Here is a 26095-nt window from a genome sequence, read left to right on the forward strand (position 1 = left end):
CTTTATTGAAAACATGAAATCAAAATAAAATTACTGTTTCACTGGTCAATAAATGTATAACAAACGCCTATAACATGTCATTAATTCGTTTCGTTAAATTAATTTTTGTTACAGGAATTTTAATTCACATTTGAAGCCAACGGCTGTTCACCAAAGAGAGAGAATGTTTTAAAGATAATATTCTTTTTTGAATGTTCATCACTGAGTCAATAGATTCTGTTCAAGCATACATACAGTGCACTTGCAAATACTTATAGTCAATACTTCTTAGTTGAATACTTGAGTTACCTTTCAGAAATAAATACTGTTTGATGGATTACATTATAATATTCCTGATTTTCCTAAGGAATAATAGTAAACTACACTTATGAGATTCTGGATTTATTAAGAAATAACTGAGGATTCGTGAGAGGGCCCCTACTTTCAAATCAGAATAACGTGACTTTTAGTCATATAATATAATAATATGATACCGTATCAAGATATTTCTTTTATCAAATATTTCATAGAATACATAAGTTTACAGCATAATATCTTTGATAGCGTAATTAGGATCATGGAACAGAATAGTGATGATAGATTATGAATTATGATTATTGTAAAGTGCCTTTAGATTCCAAAAATGGAAATTTTTCACTATCTTCCGAGTATCTTGAAAATCATTTGCAAACTTTTTTGTACAATGGATGATAAGTGGTTTTAGTTTGGATTTCTTTATTATTGTTTTATCAACATAAAATACATCAAAAACAAGCTAGACCCTACTTTTGGATCTAACATTTATTTCTAATACTTGGTAGAATGGGAAATACTTGAAAATGTGAATAGAATATAATACTCTGAAGGTTAGATACAATGAAGGTAGCTCAAGCATTCGTGGATAATGGCTATTGATAAATGTAAAAATTAACAATGGTAATAGAATGTATTCATAAACATCTGACTTAAAACAAATCTGTACAATATATTCTTCTATCTGACTGTAAACAAGAAAATCACTAACAACAAACCAAAATATTGTCAATCTGCTGTATTTGAGGTGAATAGAAAAGCATAATATAAATTAGGTTGTAGTTGATTATGATAATAAGTATGTAAATAATATATCTTAAAAAGCTAGCATTTTTCAAAACACGCTACAATATACAATGAAAATAATTATAAATTAATTGAACTTGATGATACGATATGAACTAAATTCATAGGAATAAAACGAACAGGCATATAAAAATAAGCTCTCTACTTGAAAATAGTAACTTAATGAAAATTATTAAGAGGTAGGTCATGAACTAACTATTTTTTTGAAATTTAACCAAGACTGTGTAATAATCAATTAAAAATAACATCATAGTAAATGAAAGCAGTACATAATAAAACTACCATAATAATAATAATATTACAACGAAGAGTAATTTAAAAAACACAGATTATGCTTTTTTGAAGTTACTTTAGAAATGAAATACACAGATAAGTAACTGAAAGATTCATCAATACTAAACTTATTTACAATACTGTTGCCATACGATCAAACTAATAATAATTTATGCTGCAGATATATGATCTTTTACGAATCTTGTTAGAAATATTGTTAGAAACTAGTTTTGCCATCAGATCATCCGGCAATGAGAAAGCAACATAAAAATTAAACATTTAATTATCTACTACAAAGATATTACATGCCTTGTTTACTCACGGCTTACTGTAAATATCAACAACAAATAATTTCTATTCAGTATGTGATATGTATATTGTAATAATCATTTTATTTTTAAAAAACAAAAGAAATAACAGAATTTGAACCTTTTGATCTTTAAGAATGCATAATTATGGTACTTGACATCAGAACAAAGATGTTGGATTTAATATATTGAGATGAATTTTCCTGAATAGTTATTTTGCAACAAATGTGAAATGAGGTGATTTGAAATAATAAGAAATTGATAATATTAAGTGAGAAACGTAATTCATCCAGAAACTATTTTTGGGAAAACAGCAAATTTATTAAATCATATTTTCCATTTGACTATAATATTATTTTAAGTATTATTCTTTGATTCCAGTTTTTGGAAAATAATTCAGTTATAAGATTGTATATTTTTCATTTTGAAATAATTAAATTATGGGATAAAATAGCCTAGTCGTTGAAACTGCAAAAAGTAGGTTTTGAATTGAGTGGAAACGGACACAGGGAATTACTTCCTTGAGAATTCATCATGATTTGTAATAAAAAACCGGAAATTTTACGATTCAGTTGGCATTATCAAGATTTCAAGAATAACGCATTAACTGAAAATCAAAATTACCTTACGATTGTCAAATACATGTATACATATATGATACATTTCAAAAATTGCATTACTTTTTTCAACTCATCCCAAATTCGATTTAATGTTTTATATATCTTTTAGTTATTACGTAGTAATTCAAATATTCAACTTTGGAACAACAATCCCATTATTTCCAATTCAACTAAGATTGGGAATAGATTTTCAAATTGATTATTTTAGATCAACATATCGAGAGTTTTTATAGATATTATATGCTATTATAATACTTAATAGATATTCGTTTAGAAGGAATAAAGTGTATCTAAGTGAACAATATTAATCCTATTAATTTAAGAGGAAAACAATGTGGTAATAATGTAGCAGTTCACACTACTTGTTTCTTTAAATTGCTCTAGTTTCCTTCGTAATTAATGCTAGTCATAACATACTTCAATCATTATGCTATTCTCAAATTTGCATTGTCTAAAGAGGAAAACAAGAAAGTTTACTACAGCTAGCTCAACAATACTATAATAGTTCTAGTAAAAAAGTAAACAAATTGAATTTCCTATTTTTGGAACAAACCTTTGGCCAGTGTTAATATTACAATAGTCATAAAAGTAATAATAATTATCTAATAAAAAATGTCTAACAGTATTAAATCTACTGCTATCATTATTGTAAAGCCACTTTAATGGTTTTCACAAGCTAATGCTAGTTCAACTGACCGCGCGTTTTAGGCCGCTTATTGACGAGTCGAAGTTTTCAATGGGCTCAGTACACAGTAGGCCTATGCTATGTCCGACTGACTCACAGCCATGCAACACTAGTTCATTGCAACAATTCCTATTACCTGCAACAAGTAGGCTCACTTGCCTCTAGAAAAACCAACAAATATATTTAGTAACTTTTTTCAACACTCCAAAAAAATCGCATGAATCACTTCATCGTAGTCTTCAGTAACGTGAAAAAGATTCATTGTACAACAGATAAGGTTTGAAACAAAGTTTTCTACATTCATTTTGATAATTTTCTCAAGATGAAATTTTCTTCATTCGGTAACTTCATACAACTCGAAGTTTTTAGAAAGTAATTACCTACTAGGGAACAATTCTACATGATTCAATTTTATTTAAATACAGTATTCGTTTAGTGCATTGCAAGTAACATGATAATAGTTAATTCAGTGATTCTAAAATTAAATTGAAGTTCAAAGTGTAAAAAAATTAAATTTAATTTTGAAATAAGAAATTAAACACAAGAGTTTCATAGCTCAATTCAAAATTAAAATAACTAATTATATTCACTGTATTCAATTTATTATTATATTTACTATAATTATAAAATTTTATTTACTCTGAATAATTTTATCAATATTTGAATGTAGTTAATGCTCAATTTATTTATTGAATTTCAATGCGTATGTGTACATGAATGAATTTAAATTGAAGTATAACAATGTAGTGTACAATACAGAGCATTCAACAAGCACGATTGTGATGCCATTACTAAAATTGATATTTCATTTCCAAGAAAGCTACCAACATTGGTGTATGATGCAACAGCTATTATACAATAATATGTGGATTTGATAAGAGCGATCAACATTACATTCTCCGGCAAGGAACCTGATTTGATAAGATAAAATGATTATGATGATTGAGATGATGCTTTGATTTGATAAGACCCATCAACATTACATTAACAGGAAAATAACCTAATAGCTCTTAAGCTACTATTTATAAGTGAAAAACTGCTACAGGAAGATAGAATAAAAGAGAGAGAGGGACGCCACAAAAATAAATACTGTACAAAAACACATAAATAAATAATAACTAAAATCAATGGTTTTTTAAACCAATTCCAAATAAAACTATATAGGGTGATGGGTGGATAAAAATTATATTATTCTTGGTCAACTTGATATAAAGCATTAGGGTGGATGTGAATAAGGTAAAATACTATTTTTTACGATTTCTGTTTATAACAGTAATATTATTGGTGAGGTAGTGCAAAAAAATGAATAACATGTTTTTGAAACTGTAACATCTTTAACGATAAATGCTCTAATTCATAATTTCCTAAATATATGAAAGATAGTCATAACAAATGAATAAATATATAAATCAAAAACAATTACGGATTTAAAACTGTGAATTATATAAGAGAAATGCCACAAATATGCAGAAACAACAAAACAGAATGAGCACTGTACGACAGCTTAAAACAAATGAAAAAAAAATTAAAAATATATTTTAACAGAATTTTTGATTCTTATAGAAAATAGCAATAATATCGTACAACAGAACATGCAGTGTACTGTGGATTAGATCACTAATTAAATATAATATATGGCTATTAGATTCTATGGATCATTGGAGGCTTCACATTGCACCAATACTATTAAGGAAAATAGTATTTTGAAATAACTTGGTTGTCTATGAACAACATGGAACAATTCAACTATAATTGGGGAGATATTAATTTTGAAAGTAAAAACGCACATTGAATTGGAACAGCTTTGGGCTGGTTTTGGTTTCCACACCATAAAATAACAGATTAACTCATCAAACAATCTCAGATAAACTTCAATTATTTAAAAATAAAATTAGATTCCCTACTGCTAACGTCCAAGTTCATAGTTTCTGGTGTAACAACTGAAGGTAGTATCTATTGTAATTGATAAAATGTAATTAATCGGTTATTATGACACCTTACAGACAATTTAATAAAAAATCAAAATTTATAACAACTAAAGCTAACAACTAACAGCAATTTGCGATTTTTTTTCAGTGGAGTGATTTTATTACAGCTCTAGACTTGTTGCAGGTAATAAATTTCTAGACCTTGGTTAAGCTCACAAAAAACATGGATCGGAGAAATCAATCTGCAAAATGAACAATTCAGATCGATTAATCAATGTCACTGAATAATGATTGGAACTTGTCTAGGAAGCTCGTTGTTGGTGAGTAGGAATTCATGAATGAAACAGCTAGCGCACCCTATCGCGAGTCACAGAAAGTTTTGACACACAATATTGAGACGACACTGTCACTAGTCACTCAACTGTGGCAGCAACACAACATTAGGCCTCACCTCACGCTAATAGACAATGCTATACAACATCCCAGTCTTATTCTCATTAGAGGATCCTAATCAATTCCTGTTTCATACAACATCACATGAACAATTATTATTGTATTCAAATAAGTGAATTTACTAGCTTAATCTCTGTTTTATAATACGTTAAATAAACAGCTTTCATGGAACAAAAGAATTTGCTAGATTTTAACATTGCTTCTATACGTATAAAAAGTTGAAAGAATCCATCCATCTGATCTGGATGAACAAAAATGAATGAAACTACTCGCATTGCTTGTATATGTTCCAAACATCCTGTAAAGCATTTCATGAAGCTTGTGTCGTGTTTGTTAGTATAGTATTATTTATCAAACATAAAGATCACATAGGTACTTTTCATGGATTACAGTGTTGTTTTAAATTCAAATCATGAAAGCACAACGTGATTTTAGAAACAGAAATTAATGAAGCTCTCTAAACGTTCATCAAAATGTTTGTACTTCATCAAGTATTTGTAGTTTCATGTAGCAAAAGACTCACACACTTTTGAAAGCATCTGGTCTCTCAGTTTCATAAAGTAGATGTTGTCGCATGTGGCAAGAACACATAAAGCCACATACCTTAATGTGAACTTAGAATCGGATCAGACTTATATGTTACATCAAGTATGTCTCATTTTATGTAGCAAACAAACACAACGACCACATAGCCTTAGAATCGAATCAGACTTAGATGTTTAATAAAGTGTGTGTGAAAGACACATACTTGTTAGCAGAGCTCATAGCATAGCATTGTCTAGGTGGGAGGTGGGAGTAGCGGCAGTGGCGGCGGCAACGTCAACCCCTGACAGAGTTAGTTTGTCGGCGGCAGGCAACTACGCGGTCACTAGTGGTCAACACTTTGTCGTCTTGACGTTGACACTGTTGCCGTTGGCAGCCGGCGGCCGACGAATGAAGCCGTTGGGAGTCGGCGCAGTCGCACTGCCGTTGCTCACCTTTGTGTCGGTGGCGGGCGCAGGCGCAGGCGCGGGCAGATGTGGCTCGTAATCGTCCTCGTCATCACTCAGCGAAAAGTCTTCAACGTCGCGGGTAACACGAAGCGGCGTCTCCTCTTCGACGGTCGCCTGTGGCGTGCTGGTCGACGCCCGCCGCTCCTGGCCTCCCTCGTCGCTGTGGTAGAAGGAGAGGCTGGCGAACGACGGATGCGCAAACGGCAGCAGACAACGCACCAGCTGCATGAACGTGGGTCGGTCAGCCGGCTTGTGTTGCCAGCACTGACGCATCAGATTATAGAGCACATCGGGACAGTTGTCCGGCCGCTCCATGCAGCCTCCAGTCTTCACGTAGTTCAGCACTTGTTCGTTTGACAAGCCCTGCAATCAAGTCAACAACAATCCAATCAAAGCTCTAGAAAAAGTAAGGTAAACTACGAGCTAGGATCATTCCTTCTCAAGCTCGCTCGAGTTTGCTCTTTTGGGGGAAGTACTTCTTAATGTTTTACTTTGTGGAATAGGCGCATTATTGCATTGCTTATAGTCTAGTTTATTGATTTATTTTGTAATTTGAGGAATAAAAATCAGCAAAGTCATGGCTCAACACAAGCTGAGCTGTAGGTAACAATTTGAAGAACTGCGCATGCTCAGATATAGAATATTTAGTGTAAAACCAGAGTTGTCAACTGTGAGTCTTTAGCACAGCACTTCGTTTAACTCAGCTCATCAGAATAATTTTTGGATATTGTTGGTACAATCGTTGGCAAGCCTGTTGCCTGTTGAAGCATTCTGTCGGCCAGAGCTCAGCCACTACCTCCTTAAACAAAGCCGTAGTGCATTCATGTGACGTCAGCACAGGTAGGGCTCCTACACCAATAAAAATTCATTGATTTCAGCTGATCTATATCAGCTAGTGTTTTTATTGGTGTAGGAGCCTAACCTGTGCTGACGTCACACAAATGCACTATGGCTTTGTTTACGGAGGTAGTGGCTGTGCTCGTTGTGGGTCATCTACAGGTTGTCCCAGATGACAAGTGTAATAGCCCAAGACGATGGATTCTACATGAAATTCACAACAAAAAATGACCAATAAAGTTTTCCTATATCGACCTCAGTTTTCGAGATCTATAGATTTTTTTCAAAATATTCTTGAAATAGGCCCACTTATTGCCGTCATTAAAACTTCAATAACTAGCAAACTATCAGTCGAAATATAATTTTCTGGATATGGTTGGAAAGAGAAAGAAATTTCCAGGAATATTCATATAATTTGATCCTTCGTTTGACTTTTTTTATTTTTTATGAGCGCTCAAAGTTGGAAAACTATATTCGTCAAAAATATCGAAAAATCGAAAAATAGATCTCGAAAACTGAGGACGATATAGGAAAATTTTACTGGTCATTTTTTTATTGTGAATTTCATGTAGAATCTATGTTTTTCAGCTGATAAACCTTCCGATGGAAACTCTGTACAACGACTAACGAGAGACAATCAGTTCAATTCAGCTATACAACAATAAAATAAGGGTGATCCGCCTTGTTGGAAATGTTGTACAACTACTTGCCTGATAAGGCTGTGACGCCAGTGTTGCCATTTCCCAGATGACAACACCGTAACTCCACACATCCGAGGAACTAGTAAACACGCCGTCTTTCAGGCTTTCCGGCGACATCCACCGCACAGGAAGCAACCCTTTTGTTCCTGGAAAAAACACTATTTTCCATCAGATGTTAATAAGATATGAAAAAAAAATTGTGAAAATAAGAAAATACAATGTTAACATAAAAATAACAAAAAAGTAACTACCTAAATAGTTAACTAAAAATATGAACTGCGCCGCATCTGCTAATCATGCGTAACCAAGTTGGATCATCTGATGTTTTCAAATAAAATCGACTACCGGTACAGCTATTGAGCAGTTAAACTTAATCCATGATTAGTTTGATCAGCTTTGATAATTTATAAACTTAATTCATACGGGTTATAACCGTAAGTTTCACCAAGAATATCAGATATGTAAACTATTATAATTATTACATAAACTATTGACTCATGTAAATTTTAAAGTTTTGGTTTGAATCAATTATGAGATAGTTTTGAAATTGATATTCAAGTACTTTTGGGCCTAAATTTGTTATTGTCAATGAACGAACATTTTAACTTAACAATACAAAATCGGTCACCAGTCTTGAAAGACTAAAAAATAAATCTTAATTTTACTACTTAGTCTCATTCAATTTTCAAGTCTTACACACTTTCATCAATTTCTTAACTAGCCAACTTCATTTATTAGGAGAGCAAAAAACGGTATCAGTAGAAGCTTGAAAACTGCAGCTCGAATTTTTTCTTGAATCTTCAACCATGACTAAAGTTTTTTCAGTGACACAACTATGAATTTTATTTCTTTCTAGCTTCAAAAGAGTTTTCAATCATCCAGAAATCTATTACTAGCAAAAATTGTAGCTATGTTGAAATATTCTTTTTCTGTGCATTTCAGCCACTAAAAAAGCTTATCATAGATCAATAAGGGCCGGTTTCCGAGTTCGGGATTTAGCCAAGTTCTAGAATTTAAACAGCTGGAGTCAGAGAATTGCTTTATGAAACGGGGCGTGGTCGCTTTATGATAATCTTTATTTTTTCAATTCTATTGGAAACGTTTTTCCTTGACGGATTGAAACCTTCCTAAATAATTCAAGATAACTGAAACTTTACACTATTTTCTCTTTATTTTATTTTGTGTTCAATTTTCTAGTTTTTCGAAATTTAATTTAAACGTGGACTGCGACTACGCCCCATTTTTGAAACCAATTTTCTGACTCCAGCTGTTCAAAGTCTATAACTTAGCTAAATCCCGAGCTCGGAAACCGGCCCTTAATGAATAAAAACGTTTTCAGATAATTGTATGAGATACCAACTCAAAACATTGCAGCACAATTTCAGTAGAAACCACCAGTGAACAAAGACACTCAAATTGAATAATTAATGAACAAACTTTCAATGTGTGATTAAGTAACGTTTACACAATTTCAGCTTAAACAAAATTTAATTTTAAACTGGCTTAAATCCATATCAAGTCTTGTTCGCCATAATTCTGTTTAGTTTTGAGTTTAAGCCACCAGTTGATTAAATTCAGTTTAAGCTTTAACTGTGCAAACAGTTCTAAGGATCGCTTTCTCGAAAGTTGAACTGAAATTTCTAGTTTAAAACAATCAGCTGACTCAATTGAAATATAATTAGAATAAATGCGACTATACATTGATTTAACGGGTTTAATACTTGAAACAAACTTTGGGAAAGCGACCCTACATGTGCGAACTGAATCTGATCCATCAGTGGAAACGACGGTGAAGGTCTAACCTTTAAGGTTGGAGGCTGTTTGTGAGGCTCAACAGTGGCGTCAGGCCGATGCAGCCTGAGGTAGGACTTGAGGTCCCCGTTGGCCATCAGCTCCATCACCACATAGGGCGGCTGGCCTTGCGACACCACTCCGATCAGCCGCACCACGTGATGAGTGTTGAATGCCCTGCCAAACAATACACCAATCAGTAATCCATTCAAATTATCAAAACAACAATCAAATCAATCAAATTTCATTTATTCAAGTAGTTGAATATAAAAGACAAGCTTCACAGCATTGAATCGTCACAATCAATAAAAAAACACAGAAAAATACAATTAGTGCAAAGAGGAGACGTCAAAGAAAAACACTGTCTCAAAGAACACCCCCTGGAAGAAATCGATTAATTTCAGTTGATTTAAAGGAAATTTTTATTCTGTAATAATTCTATGACATGTAATTTTCTTCCCTCAAGACATCCACACATTCATCCACTGTGTATGGCGCTCTTTTTAACAGAACCTTCCTTATCCTTCCAGTCATCTTTGAAAAGTTGGAAAAATCTTTAAAGTTATGGGGGAGTCTATTTATAATTTTTATTGCGCAATAGTGTGGGCCTTTCTCCAGAAGGGTTAGTCTATGTGCCGGGTAACCGAGGATTGAGCCACCACTCCTCGTATTGTGGGAATGATCAAGTAGAACGGATGAGAATGCCCTCCAATTTTTACTAACGTACGTGATGATCTCCAGAAAGTACATGGCTGGCAAAGTTAATATACTCTCTCTCACAAAATAAGGCCTACAGGATGTTCGGGAACTGAGGTTGAAGATTATTCTCAGAGCTCTTTTCTGCCTCCTGAAAATTACCCCAAGGTGTGTGTCATAGCCACCCCAGAATATCAAACTGTAACGAATGACAGACATGAGATAGCCATGATAGATCGCAAGCAGGGAATTATACCCTACTGCTCCCCTCACACACCTCAGCGAGAACATAATAGCAGATATCCTATGCAAGAGACGCTGCACCTGATCACCCCACCTCAAGTCATCCTGCAGCTCGACCCCGAGAAACCTCGTCACTTTTGACTGATCGTATCCTGATAGGTCTACGTTAGGTATATTGTTGTTTAAAGTTCGACGGGATGCTGTAAATTGAAGAATTTTTGTTTTGTTGGTATTTAGTTTAAGGTGATTCTCATTGAGCCAGTGATTTAAGTCTGAAATTGCCGTTTGAGTCTTGATTTGGATATCCCCTTTTGAGCCCTCAACTAGAATTGTTGTATCATCGGCGAAAAGAATGACCTTGGAATCTAGTTTTTTTGGGAGATCATTCACATAAATGTTGAAAAGTATTGGACCCAGTATTGTTCCCTGGGGAATTCCATTGGATTGAAACAACCAGTCCGAATCAATAATAACCCCTTTATTGTTAATAACTCTTACCGCTTGGCGTCTCCCTGTCAAGTAAGATTCAAAAAAGTCTAATGCTTTGGCTGTGACCCCATAATAAGCAAGTTTTTTTAGTAGAATTTTGTGATTAACCCTGTCATAGGCCTTGGATAAATCGCAGAAGATACCCACTATACTCCGCTATAAACAATAAACAATAAACTCTATTAAAAAAAGACCAATAATTGAATTCAAATTTAACGACAATGATGGTCGAATAAAACTTGCACCTATAGCCTGTATGTTTGAAGATACATATGATCTTACTGTTGTTTTTATTTGCAAATTCAGCTGCTGCCGCTTGCTGAATTTAGAGATGCAATCAAATTTTTAAATAAAATCATTAAAGTCGATTACTACACCTGAATCTGATAAAAGTAAATACTTTTGATGGCATATATTTTTTTAGTACTGAAAATCAACATGGTGAACAGGAGATATTAATAATATTTGAGCACACTAATTCAAATTAGTGTAGAACACTTATGGAGCAGATTAAAGACTTATTCTAGTAACAAGTTCTTTATTGACTCATTTATTGCCTGTGTTGCCGACACGAGTTCATGGCTTTGAATCTAAATAAGTTTGATTACTTTTTCCTGAATATTGGACGAAATTTGAGTGCATTGCAATCCAAAATAGTGCAAAACACCAAGTCAAATTACAGACACATCGAGTTTTTGACGTCCTTATAAATTCGATTAGATTGAACATAACTTGACAAACATATAATCACATCACGTGTTTGTCAATTTCCATTCAAATCTGATAGAATTTATAAGGACGGCAAAAAATTGTACGTCCAAAAATCAATGTGTGTGTAGCAGGCTTCACAGACCGAAGTAAAAACTGAACTCTGTTCATCAAAAGAACAGACAAAACGTAAAGTCTGCTCCTGTGTAAGTATAAAAATAATTAATCATATCAGCTATAAATAGCTACAATTAGTATAAGTGAAAAATAAGCTGATACCAGTCTTTACTTTTTTAATTACACAAGTACAAACTCGATGTTTGATGTTTTGTCTCTCTTTTCGATGAACAGACTATGATAGCAGTAGCATGTGCATTTGGGTAATTATTCCGCACCCACAGTCTCGCCCAATGCGTACAAATGACGACGAGAGTGTGGATGGATGTTTGCTGCTTTGCCAGCGCTTGCCTTCACTGGCCTTCGCTGGTCATCGCTCCGATTTTTGTCGAGCGAAGGCGAGTTGTCAGTAGAGCATCCACAAATGATCACATTGGAGTGTGGATGGCCAACGTGGCCAAGCTGGTCAGCTTGGCCAGAGACTTGGCGATAGTGTGGACTAGGCATTACACATAGATCCTGTTTTTGTTTGACATGGGATTTGATTTGATTTGAATCACCCAAGATGAATAGATGCATTAATTGCACAAGTTTTCTAAGTAGCCTACATAATATAGTTTATATCTTAGTGACATAACACATAAGCAATAAATATAGAACGAATTAAAAGAATGACTTCATTCAAGTCAGTTACCCGTTAGGCTAGCCACTAACGGTAGAACATGCATGATACACATGACGTCATGCATTGTTGTGACATCACAGGGAAAGGCTTCGAACAAAATTTGTTGAGGTCAGGTTGTTTGAATTTCCGATTTTTGTTTATTTTTTCTTCACTGTTCCATTTGAGGTTAATTATTTTCCTATTATTATAATTTGAAATTTCCCAGAGGTTTATTTATTGTTATTGGTCGTCTATTTTATTTTATAAGCCTCTCGCTAATGATAAACATGTGTATGTGTAACATGTCTATCATGCATGTTCCACCGTTAGTGGCCGGAATTAGGGAGGTACATATTTTATGGTGCATAATTGATAAAATAAATATGAATTGGTGGCGCACTCACTTCATAACGGAGGCCTCGTTGAGGAACTCGACTCGCTCGCGCAGCGAGGCGTTCTCATTGACAGTCTTGATGGCACACTTCTTGCGCGGCTCCCCTGGCACTACGTTGGTGGCGATGCCCTCGTAAACCATGCCGAACGAGCCCTGGCCCAGCTCCCCATCCAGCTCGATCTGGCTGCGAGGCACCTCCCAGTCGTCCGGAACGTACACTTTTCCAACAAACAAGTCACAATCATATTCAAGCCAAACAAACCAGTACAAATAATATTACAAGGAAATCTAACTATAGTCTGTTCCCTTGAAATAAATAAATGGGTCTTTGAGCTGCAACAAATTGATATTACAAGAATCAATCTCCGTTTATGTCTATTTCTTTCTCAACCGCTTAAAATTTCATCAACTGATTGTAAACAAACACATCTCTCCTGTTGTAAAGATTTTCAAGTTGCTGGCTTATATTTAGAAATATGATGAAGACTTTGAATTATCTTGTTAGCTTATAGTTGGAAAACTGCAAGAGAATTAGTAGCAAAGCATACAAGCAAGATAAGAATAAAGCTGAAATTGATTCAGCCAATCAATTCTCTACCGTTTTTCAATGTTGTTTTCCATCAGAAACTGCTTATTATTAAATCACTTTTTTGTTAGTAAAAAGAATCACTAGCAGTCAAATTTCTTCAATAAATGAATTTATTCACTTACTGTGACAACAAGATCTTTCGGCAGGTCCGCCATCTTCCTGGTCTCTACAATTATTGAGATGTTGGTAATGTTGAAGAACCAGGACATTTTGCTCACGGTCAAGCAGATTTATACCAATAATTCTGGAGACCTCTATTACTAGTCTAATAATATACAAAACTGAAGTTACCAGACTTACAAGACTGGTATTCATACTATCCTACTTTTAGCTGTGGAGCGAGCCCCTGATCCACTTGTTTTCCTTAGTGGTTTTTTATCTGAATGATTTGAAATTAGAATCGAGATAGTTTATACTCTATTTTTTATAACTTCCGAATTGGAACGCATTTCATTCCCTATCTTATACGTGGTACAGCGAAAGAGTAAAGGTGCAAAACTCACCGTTGCTGAGTTTCTATGCTACTTTTAGCTGTGGAGTAGGCCCCTGACTAGTCAAGGAGATTTATACCAAAAGTTCTGCAGACCTCTATTACTAGTCTAATAATAGAAAAAATCTTAAGTTACTAGACTTACAAGGCTGGTATTCATATTATCCTACTGTTAGCTATGTAGTGAGCCCCTGATCCTTTTGTTTTCCTCAGTGTTTTCTATCATCTATCATTGATCATTTTTATAACGCATTTTTTCTTTGTACCGCAATGAAGAGTAGCGCAAGAAAGAAATCCTTGTAGTTTAAGGAAGAAATGTAGCGCATTTTTTCCTTGTAGCGCATTTTACTCGCTATGTTATAGGTGTTACATGAGTAGAGTGAATTAGGGTGAAACTCACCGGTGCTGACATACTCCGGGTTGCACTCAGCGATAAGCGGCGTTTGCTTGTTGGACTTGTTGCGCAGAAACACAACGAAGCCCAACAGAATGAGCATGCCGGCCGTCATGAACGTGGCGAAGATGATCTGCAGACTGGTGACAGACGAGTAGCCCTGGATCTCAAAGTAGCGCAACGGCGATTGGCTACAGTTGGCCAGGCCGGCCAATGAGGTGGCGCACACTTGGTAGCTGTAGTTGCCCGGCGCCAGGTTGGTCAGGGTGTGTGAGTTGCCTTCCTCCAGGAACTGACGCCGCGAGATGCAGTGCGTCTTCTTGTGCTGTTGCTACAATAACAATTCAATACATTTCAAGTTTGAACAGATTTCTCTGATTCTCATGAGACCTACAAACTTAGAAGAAAATAACCACGATCCAATGATCGATTTTCCTCATATTCTAGAATGCCTCTATCCAAAGCCATCAACCAAGGATCCATTTCCCTCATATTGTAGTAGAATAGCCTACAACATAACCTATAGTTTTTGAACAATTTCTTTCCAAATTTTGGAAGGGAACAGTTTCTGGCTTTAAACCTGTTGATCCTTTCCCAAACATTCATAGTTGAGAATGATATTGTATCTATCAATGAATAAAAATAGAACAAATGTTGATAAGGTCTCCATATTACATCAAAATGTACAACACCTACCATCACGCTTGGAAATGTTAAATATCAATTTAGATGAGTTAGAGCCTGACATAGTAGCCTGACATTTCAGAACACAAAATGTCAAATTCTGAAATAGAAATACTCAATGTTCCGAAATATCAGATAAGCTCAAGCTTTTCTAGACTAGAAAGTACTGGAGGCGGGGTCATGATCCTAGTACATAATAAAATATTTTCCAAGTGTAAATCTGTAATGTTACCAGCTATTTTGTCAATAACAACTGAAAAAGAGTTTGAATGCTGTGTTCACTCTTGATGGTTTAAATTTTGTAATGGCTTGCTTATACAGAACTCCACAGCATTGTTTTTTGGATCCATTCTTAGAGAAGTTAGAAATTCTACTTGAAATTTTATGTAAAAAATATAAGAAAGTTATTTTAGCAGGAGACATAAATATCAATGTTTTAGAGAAAAATAATACTTATAATAAGTTAATGAATGTTCTCAAAATGCATAATATGATTTACATGATTGATTTTCCAACAAGAATAACAACCACATCAGAAACAGCAATAGATAACTTTATTACGAACATTGTTGACGATAGTTTAAATGCATCGAGCATCATCACTCACATATCGGATCACGATGCGCAACTGCTTGAGATCCGGGGTGTGGGTGGCGTTCTTGATAAACCAACTAGGAAATTTTATCGTAGATTTGATGAAAGTCATTTGGAAGTATTTTATAGAGAATTAGCAAATCTGAATTGGATGGAGATTTATCAATCACCAGTTGATGAAAAATATGATGTCTTCATCTCAGTATTTTCACATTACTTCAACATTCATTTCCCAAAGATACTAAGATATAAAAAGGATAATAACAGCAAGATTAGGATGAGTACTGAGGTGATTGATAAAAAAAATGAATTATTAGAGTTGGAAAATTTACATAGACGAACTAAAAGAGAAGATTTAAAGATTCAAATAAAAAATAATAGAAAAGCTCTCAAACTTATGATACAAAAAAATAAACAGAAATACTTTGATAAAAAAATAATGGATTCCAAAAACAAGAACAAAATAGCTTGGAAAATTATTAATGCTGAGGTGGGTAAGAGTAAAAAGAATAATTCTAATTTAGGTGTAATAAGTAATGGTGCACTTTCAACGGACCCTCATTGTGTTAGCAATATTTTTAATGATTTTTTCGTTACAGCAGTTGACAATTTTGTAATTCCGGATATTCCTAAAAGTTCGATACCTGTATATGTACCAGTTTTACAAAGTTGTCAAACTTCCTTAAGATTTAGATTCAATCCTATTAGCGAGAGTCAATTAATAAAAATAGTAATGTCATTTGAAAACAAACACTCTTCTGGTCCGGATGACATTCCAATAACAGTTGTCAAAAAAGTTTTACCAGCAATAATCAAACCACTAGCACATATTGTAAATTCCTCCCTAATATCAGGCCATTTTTCTAACAAACTGAAGATAGCTAGAGTCTTTCCAATATTTAAAAAAGGTAGTATCACAGATCCTGGTTGTTATAGGCCGATAGCATTATTGTCAGTATTTTCAAAAATTATTGAACGAGTGGTTTATATTCAATTGATGGAGTACTTAGAAATAAATAATTTATTGGACACAGAACAACATGGCTTTCGTTCAAAAAAATCAACAATTACAGCAGGAGTGGATTTCATAAATACAATAATTAATAGTATAGATAAAGGAGAGAAAGTTGTTGGCACATTTCTGGACATGACTCGTGCATTTGACAGTGTACTTCACGTTGTTCTGTTACATTCGCTAGAGGATTTAGGAGTACATGGAAAGGAGCTTACTTGGTTCTCATCTTATTTAATTGGTAGACAGCAATTTGTAGAAATAGAGCATACTCAAGAGAACAGTAACCATATATGTAAGAGAAGCTATCGCTCTGACCTGAAAAGTTTAAAGTATGGAGTACCCCAAGGGTCAATTTTGGGTCCGCTATTATTCCTGTGCTATATCAGGGGTATGCCCAATGTGGTTCCACCGCAAGCCTCTGTATGCCTATATGCGGATGATGCCAATATAATCTTTACTGGAAAATCGACGGAAGATGTGGAGCTCTCATCTGCTATAGGCCTGTCCTCGATTAATGAATATTTGAATAGCCGGAATCTATTATTGAACTCAAGTAAATCTATAGTTGTCCCTTTTATGACTAGGCAAAGTAGGAATGAATTATGCCCAAGCATAGCAGTGAATAACGAGCTTCTAGAGTCAGAAGAGAGAACAAAATTTCTAGGCTTGTTAATAGATAGCAATCTTTCATGGGATAATCATGTTTGCCAAGTTATAAAAAAAATATCCCCAGGTCTGTATGCTTTGCGTAGAATGTCTAATTTATGTAGTATACAGACACTGAAATCAATATACCACTCCGTAATACATGCGCATCTAGCTTACGGTCTATGTATTTATGGCAGTACTAGTAAGAATAATCTTGATAAAATCCTCAAACAGCAGAAAACAGCTATAAGAATCATGCTCAACCTCGATAGAATTGACTCAGTAAAAGTAGCGTTCTCACAACTTGGAATCTTGACAGTTTATGGCCAATACATTTTTGATGTTATTATCTTCTTCAAGAACATTGCTGGTACAAACTTAAGGAATAATACACACAATTATAATACGCGTTTCGGTCGAATTACAGAAAGACACAGATTACATATCTTTGAGAAAAAAACAATTTACAGAGGAGAGAAATATTTTCTGAAGCTACCAACTAGTTTAAGAGTATTAGAAGATTCTCAAATATTTAGAAAGAACTTGAAGGAATATCTGGTGAACTTATCGTTGTATTCGTTATATGAGTTTGACGCTAATTTTTAAAAAAAAGGGCATTTAATCGGGATTTAAAGTTAACAGACCTTTGTACAAACCGGTGTGATAATTATAAGCAACATACAGAAAGAATATCAATTACTATCTATATGAGAAGATTAGGCTCGAACACAAACAAAAAGACAACTTACATTCTCGAAAACAAGCCAGTGCGATATCTGATACATGACGATGAGACCATTAGGTGCGGGCGGCTCTTTCCAGTACAATTTCACAATCGGCTGAGTGTGGTTCACCGGATTCTCTATTACTTCGTGCCAGATTTCTGATACTACATCAGCATTTGCTGTAACAAAGACAATCGTCAAAACATTAATCAGCAATAAATTCAATATTGAGCAAAAGGGTTGACAGAACTCATGCTGCTTATACTTTTTAATAAGAAATGTCATTAAAATAATATTAAATGCCACATACTAAAATAGTATTATTCACTTGATATCATGTGTAAATTCTGTAAGGGTGTGATCACGTTAAATACGTTTATGTGCAAGTGCAAACTTGGTTATGCATGACCTAGCGTGCAGATGAGAAACAAAATGTGGAAAGAGCAATAGGAACACTCACACTGAACGCTTGCACTTGCTGGTTGCGTACAGTGTGCGCAGCTACATGCAAGTCACAACGTGTTTCAATGGACTTTTCAAATTTAGTTTTTCAGCTCATGCATGATCCGACGTGCACTTGCACATATGATATACATCCAATGTGATCACCCTCGTACATTACAAACCATACAAATTATTCCTTCAATCATAAACTACAAATAGAATATTGTATTATAATTTTATAATCAAGTTATGGAATAAAATGATAAAATTATAATTCAAATTAATAAGGAATATTTATCAAAATAGTATCAAATCATCAACTACAATATCTAGAATTAACTAGAATATTACATGTTTTGAGATTATTAAGATTCCAAGTGAATTTCCAAAATAGGTTGCATTTTTCAAGGGCTATTGCTATTTTCTCGTCTATTCAAGTAGTAAATTCTTATCAGATAAATGGATAATGTTATCACATTTTTGTAGTGAACACTTGGTGGTGTACGACAAGGAAGTGAAAATGAACAGTTGGATGAATTTGAGAAACACAACTCACCCAATTTTTTGGTGCGGGCACTAATGATTGAGTGCGTGCTACAGTTGTTGGTCATGATCAGCTTGTCAGTTTCGTCTCTCTGGCGACAGGCCGACACGGATATTGTGTACTGAGCAAAGTGGTGCAGTCCCTTGATCACATAGCTCGTCTTACCTTGCAATAGTATTTTCACTTGAGGTTCTGAAAATTGACATGTTCCAAATTTTAAAATTGTAGCAAACGAACATTATACAAAATAAAATATTGTCTGAATAGACTGGCCAAGATATAGCCAGATTTGATTAGATCACTTCATTTAGAGGATTATGATTACACAATATTTTATATGTATTGTGAAATTTCCAAGTGCAAATGAAGATTAATATAGTCCGTACAAACCTTACTTTGCAGCACGGGGTTTTATGGCCAATGTTATTTTAATACAAAAGGAACACACTATTGCCGTTTTTATGCTGATCCTATCAAAATGGCATACGCTCTCTTTTTCGCTCTTTCTCTCACACAATCAATTCACAGGCTCTCTGGATTCTGTGAAATTTGACAGCATTGTACTCCATAAGAGCAATGCTGCAATCTAAGGTTTGCACAGACTATAGTAATGCCTCAATGGAGCATTACTAAATCAAAATAAGCAATACCTTGATAAATAAGTAATCCAAGTAGATTTACATCTAAGTTATCTCAACTAAGTGCGAATGTATAATAATTGTTTCATAATCAACTAACATTATTTAAATGATCATTTTTAAGTTTTGGTATTTTGAAAGAACAGGAGGCCCACCTACATTATTTGATTGCTAATGATCAGTTTAGTTGAAAATCAATTCAATAGATACCAGAAGATTTCAAACTGAGTTAAAGACGTGTAAATACGAGAAACAGTGATTTAAGGATCGGTCTCTTTAGATAACATGAGTAATTATGCAAAACAATATTCTGTTGTCCTATCTTCACCTGTGCTCCTAGTGGTATAGTTAACAATCAGCATAGATATCATCAAACAGTATCTTAGTGAGCATCAACATAGTTTCCAGCATTAAAAGCAAAAATTTTAAAACAAACGTCATCTTTAATATAATTCAATAGCAAAGATATGAGAATACTCACCGTTCTCCAATCTCTGCACCTCAAGGTCGGTTGAAACCGGAACTGTTTTTATGCGCATGTCAGACTCGGCAAAATGATTTTCCGTTATTGTTTTCCCATCTCGAAGCGATATTTCTCTTTTATCTCGTAGCGACGACCTGCAAAACAGAATAAGTAAAACCAATTAGAACTATGGCCAAAGCATGAATGAGTATAATAAATTAAACAATTTAAAAAAGAGAATCAAACTTATATTTCAGAATTTCATATTATATAAGAATTTCACATACCAGCTTTTGTTTGATTAAAATAACATACCAGTTCAAACCGAAGGTTTGAAAAATTCTTCTATTTAGCCAAAACCCAAATTTCAGCTTACTTCACCTCCTTTTTCTCCTGGGCAAATACCGAATACCATTATAAAAATGTTAACACATAAACAAAATTAAAATGTGTGAACACTCCCATAAGAATCATAAGTATTATTTTTATAACCAGCAGATTGGAGCAAAAATTCATTTGAAAGCAGGCATTTTGGTCGTTTATGATAGTGCATGATTCTCAAACCCTTAGAACTAAGAAATAGTTTTGGACCATATATATACCCTTACAACCAAAATGTTGAACGTTTTTTATCACTTCCTCATCAAGCTGACAAATCAGTATGCTAAGCCATAGAAAAAAGAAATCACAAATATAACAGGGGTAATGAATTCCTCATTGAATAAGATAATAAACTAACCTTTTGATGTAAACAAGATTCTGTAAGGTGTCCTCAAATTGTATCTGAAATTGTATTTCTTTTTCCTGCTGCTTCTTCTTGTTGACCTTCTTGTCGTCCATGCAGACGCAGTCATCCGGCTTGCCGCCCGTGTAGACGTCATCGTCGTTGACCAGCGTCCACTTGCCCGCCTGATTCGTCACGTCCACTATTGAAGTCAGCGCTACAAAAATATACAAATTTACATTCCATTCAATTATGATATTTTTCACATACAAGTTAAAGTATTAATCAATGAAGAAATAATTTCATAATAGCCTTTTTTCCTCATTCAAAAAACTTGAAAATTGCATGAAAGCCGAAACTAGATGTTGTGTTTTATATAAGTGCTTATAAAAAGTTTTGAAAAAAGGTACTATGAAATCATGTCTTCATTGACAAACAATTCGAATATCCCTATTGAGATACTTTATTAGAAGTTAAAGTATATTGCAAATAACTCAATTTTTAATTAAATACGGGAGGGTAACCCCTTAGCACATGAGTTAAGAATGGGGACTTTTGATATTTTCTTCTCCCAACTAGTCTCAACAAAGCTGCAAAGTCGAAAATTTTGTTTAAAACATTCCCTCCGAATTCCTTTGTCAATAATTATTGGTCTATTGTTGCAAAAATGAAGATTTCACAATCAACACTAAAGCTGCTGCAAAAGGTGTAGGGAAATTCGTAAAAGTGTGAAATCATACATCAAATTGAAGAGAATTTAATGCCTTATAAGCTCATAATCAGCATGAATTTTTCCCATCGATTTTTAAAAAGTTATAAAAGCAAAAATAGAAAAAATTGGTGGCAACGTGTTTTTTCAAAAATGTCACACCTTCAAGAGCGGATATTATCTCGAAAACTAGAGGAGATATAAAACAATTTGTAGAATGAATATTGTAGGAAATTATGTAAGCTTTAATTTTTTATATGACGGTCAATTCTTTAAGACACATCGTTTTTGTGTTTTATGCGAGAAACCAAAAAACGATACCTTTAAACCACCCCCACACCCTTAGCACAGAGGGTAGGGGTGGGGACTTTTGATATGTTTGCCTCCTTACTACCCTCAACAGAACTGTGGGGTCAAAAATTGTCTTCCAAACATTTCCCTCTATAGCCTTTTTTGAGCATTCATTGCCTGGACTATCAGACATAAAATTCCTAATCAAAAAGCCAAATGCAAAAACGATAATACATAAAAGTGGTCAATCATCAAGTCACAATATAACTTTCCGTTGAAAATTATTATAAAATGTATGAAGCGTGTGTGCGTGTATGAAGTAATGATAAACACTATGAAGTGATTAACATATTTCCACTTTTAGATAGGCACTTTCCTGTACATGAATTAGGTAAAATTGAATAAATGATTATTCAATAGCTGGGTGCTAACATGAATTATAGGTACAGTACTAACATATTGATTAATAGGTTAACATAATTAGGTTAATTGTTTTACATAGTGATTATAGGTTAACATATGCTTATGGAGCGTTTATGGATATATGTTTATAAGTAATTTTTTTTTCTTATTTTTACCTCTACTATCACGTATTAAATTATTTTACCATATATATACATACAGGGTGATTCTTAATTATGGTAAAATAATTAATACGTGACAGTAGAGGTACGGTAAAAATAAGAAAAAAAGTTCTTATAAACATATATCCATAAACGCTCCATAAGCGAGCTATACAGGGTGAAAGATTTCGCCCGGAATTCAGTTCCTCTGATGTAATACACCGATGCTGAATTGTTTGTGGACTAGTTCTTGGAAAACTTATGCTGGATTCATATGGAAAAATATCTGAAAAATTGAATAAAACTAGTCTGGAAGCTGTAGTTTGAGTAGTTTTTGAGAAAAAAGTTGAAATATGCAAAAAATCTAAGTAGAAAAACACAGACTTCTACGTTTGATGCCTAATAACTTTCTTTAATGACTAGTAAACAAATAATTTTTCGCAATAAAAATTGTAGAGAATTTAATTCTGAAAAGAATCATGTAAGCTGTGTGAACTAAATTTGAATAAAAGTTGAATGAAATGTATTATTATGTAGTACGTTACACCACAAAATTTTGCTGTTTTATGAGGAGAGAACTAATAACTCATAGGTTGTAGCTGATTGCAAATAAAACATGGATTTAAATATCAGCTGTTCCAAAACAGCTGATTTATTTTGTTTTAAATAAGAAAATAATATTCAAAAGAAATCATCAGCTGAAAGTTATTTTCAGAAATATTTAAGCTCACTGTTGAACAAAACAACAAACTGTAAGTTATGCCTACTGTAACCGCGCTGTGTTTTTTGTTTTTTGTCATTGCAGTTTAATGTCAATCGATCTATTATTTGGAGGATACTGAAAGAGCAACAATTACATCCATACCACCTCCAGAAAGTTCATACTCTATTGCCACGAGACTGTATTCCCCGTGCTGGTATTTGCCGATGATTTTTAGAAACACTTGTTTACCGAAACTTTTAAACAACCGTTTTAGGTCACTAGACTTGAATCCTTTGGATTTTTATCTTGGGGACACTTGAAAACCTTGGTATACAATACTCCGATTGATACCATTGAAGAACTCCGATTAAGGATTTTGAACGGAATAGAAATGATAAAGCAGACTCCTGGAATATTTGAACGGGTCCGACAATCGATGAGAAGACGTCTGAACATATGCAATCAGAACAACGGAGGTCAATTTGAACATCATCTTTAGTCTTTTGGTATAAGTTAAATGTCATTTAGATATGTTACTTTATATATATTTTGATATATATATATATATTATATATATATATATATATAATATATATATATATATATATATATATATATATATATATATATATATATATATATATATTATATATATATATATATATAGGTATAAAGCGAGCAATTTCTGTATATTTATAAGTGGTTATTTATGTTTAACGGATCTCAAAAACGGCTCTAACGATTTCACGAAATTTGGAACATAGTAGGTCTATGATATAAAAATGCGATTGCACTAGGTCTCATCCTTGGGAAAACTCGCTGAACGACATTAAAAGGATAATTCATCCTTGGCTGAAACAGCTGAGACTTTCGTCGTCTGTGGATAGTAAAAAGTGAGCGAGTGATTCTGTGGAAAATCAAAATATCGCATCCCCGAAATTCATAAGCTGACGTATAGCCAGCTGTAAAATATATAAAGACGATCATTTTAGAGAATTGTGTTCTGTTTATCAATAAGTAAAAATAACGAGCGAAGCTCGGTGCCCCGATATTAGGAGATAAATCTAGAATTTTCATCAATTTTTGTTTTTTCATTCCATGATTGTAGAGTGTTGGATTCAATAGGCCAATAAATAAAAGAATGAGATCTATACAACTAAGCAGAGGCAAGCATGCGTTGCACTCACGTTCTTCACAATAGTTGCGTTGAGCAAGAAACTCGGAGTCGTCGCGCTCCCACTTGGCAGTGATGAGGTAATGCGTGACATTGCCGTTGGGGTTGAGCGGCGGCTGCCAGGCCACCTTGATCTCCGAGCTCGACTCGATTTTCGCCACCAGGTTCTGAGGCATCGATGGAACTGCACACACACAATTAACAAATCATCACTACTGCTAATATCATCCTACAGAACAGTTTATTATACCGGATAATTCAAAAAGGACTTTACAACTTTGAAAATTAATATAAATCTTATGAAACAAGGTACAGAGCTGGTTTTGGTGTTGTTTTAAAGGAAAAGACTTAAAGTTTTTTATCTTGAACTAAAGATTTTCTATGTGACTTCCATTGGTTATCCTGCAGACATCCCATCGATAGTCGATTTCTTCCCAGACTCGCACTAGCATTTCAGGTGTAACTTGCTCAACAGCAGAGCAAATCATTACTCTAAGTTCAGGTAGAGTGACTGGCAAAGGAGGTACATACACCATATCTTCTATGAAACCCCACAAGAAAAGATCCAGCGGTGTTAGTCGAGCGGTGGAACGAGCGGGCCATGCAATTGGCGCATTACGGCCAATCCACTGATTTTGAAAGTGGTCATTAAGAAAATCCCGGACGTCAGGCAGATAGTATAGTGGTGCGACATATTGCATAAAGAAAACATTTTGTTCTCGGTCATCCTCATCGATCTGTGGTATCAAAAATTGTTGCAACATATCAAGGTGCACTATGCCGTTTTTCAAACCAAAACACACAGCTAGCACGCTCGGGTCCAGTGAAGGCAGCCATCTTTGACGTAACTGCCGCTAGCGCTTGTGCGGCGCGACCAGGCACTAGCGGACTATGCGAGTCAAAACTTGGAGTGTTTTCCTTTAAAACAACACCAAAACCAGCTCTGTACCTTGTTTAATAAGATTCATATGAATTTTCAAATTTGTAAAGTCCTCTTTGAATTACCTTTATAATATATAACTATACTATGTAAAACTGAATAAATTGTTAGTTGAACCTGATAGCTACTAAATACTTTCACTAGTAAATCCAAGTAAAAGCTCTATGTGGAATACGTTATTAATCGAAATTCGATTTCGAATTCGAAATAGTTTTGGGGTGAACTTGTTATTTCTCTACAAATGAGTCATTTAATATCAATGAATAAATAAGAGAATGCTTATACTTAATAGCAATTTTTACAGATCAAAGACTGTCTTTATAAAAATAGAATTGTATATGTTGAATTGAATATTTGCAATAAAAAGATTATGATAAACTTATGTATGTTTATGTTATGAATGTATTTGATTTGATTGAAATCTAGGTAGTGCTACGTTATGAAGTTACCTGTGTTTGAAATTATAAATAATAATATACTGTTCAATGATTTATTGGCATCACTGCTTGTAATGTTAAATAGTCTCTATACATAATTTAATTACAGTGGTTCCATTTCTGGAAAAAAATATACTTAAAATTCAATTATTGAGAAGAGGCTGCTCAAAGTAATAAGAGTTATCTCTATTAATCATCACGTTGATTAATCCAAAATAGAAGAAGAAAATATATCGATTAAAAATATAAAGACGGTTTTTGTACCAGTTTTGCTTGTTCCTAATAAATTCGGAACTAGGAAACATACTCGACTGTGAAGAAAACATATG

The 26095-nt window shown here is 34.0% G+C and overlaps 1 protein-coding gene across 1 annotated transcript in view; it reads right to left on the reverse strand.

The window, feature by feature from the left end:
• Positions 1-4682: 4682 nt before the first annotated feature.
• The window catches only part of LOC111056107 (insulin receptor), a 151249-nt gene continuing 129836 nt past the window's right edge, over positions 4683-26095 (reverse strand). Inside the window, exons 13-22 of the mRNA XM_039420054.1 lie at positions 24403-24573; positions 20965-21166; positions 20244-20380; positions 19137-19316; positions 18161-18315; positions 14477-14801; positions 13008-13215; positions 9548-9863; positions 7905-8057; positions 4683-6720 (exon numbers count right to left, since the gene is read on the reverse strand). Of these exons, the coding sequence (XP_039275988.1) occupies positions 6241-6720; positions 7905-8057; positions 9548-9863; positions 13008-13215; positions 14477-14801; positions 18161-18315; positions 19137-19316; positions 20244-20380; positions 20965-21166; positions 24403-24573 (2327 nt within the window). The 3' untranslated portion in view covers positions 4683-6240. The remainder of the gene's footprint in view (positions 6721-7904; positions 8058-9547; positions 9864-13007; positions 13216-14476; positions 14802-18160; positions 18316-19136; positions 19317-20243; positions 20381-20964; positions 21167-24402; positions 24574-26095) is intronic.

This window comes from Nilaparvata lugens, chromosome 2 (genome assembly GCF_014356525.2).
Source record: "Nilaparvata lugens isolate BPH chromosome 2, ASM1435652v1, whole genome shotgun sequence".
Lineage (NCBI taxonomy): Eukaryota > Metazoa > Arthropoda > Insecta > Hemiptera > Delphacidae > Nilaparvata > Nilaparvata lugens.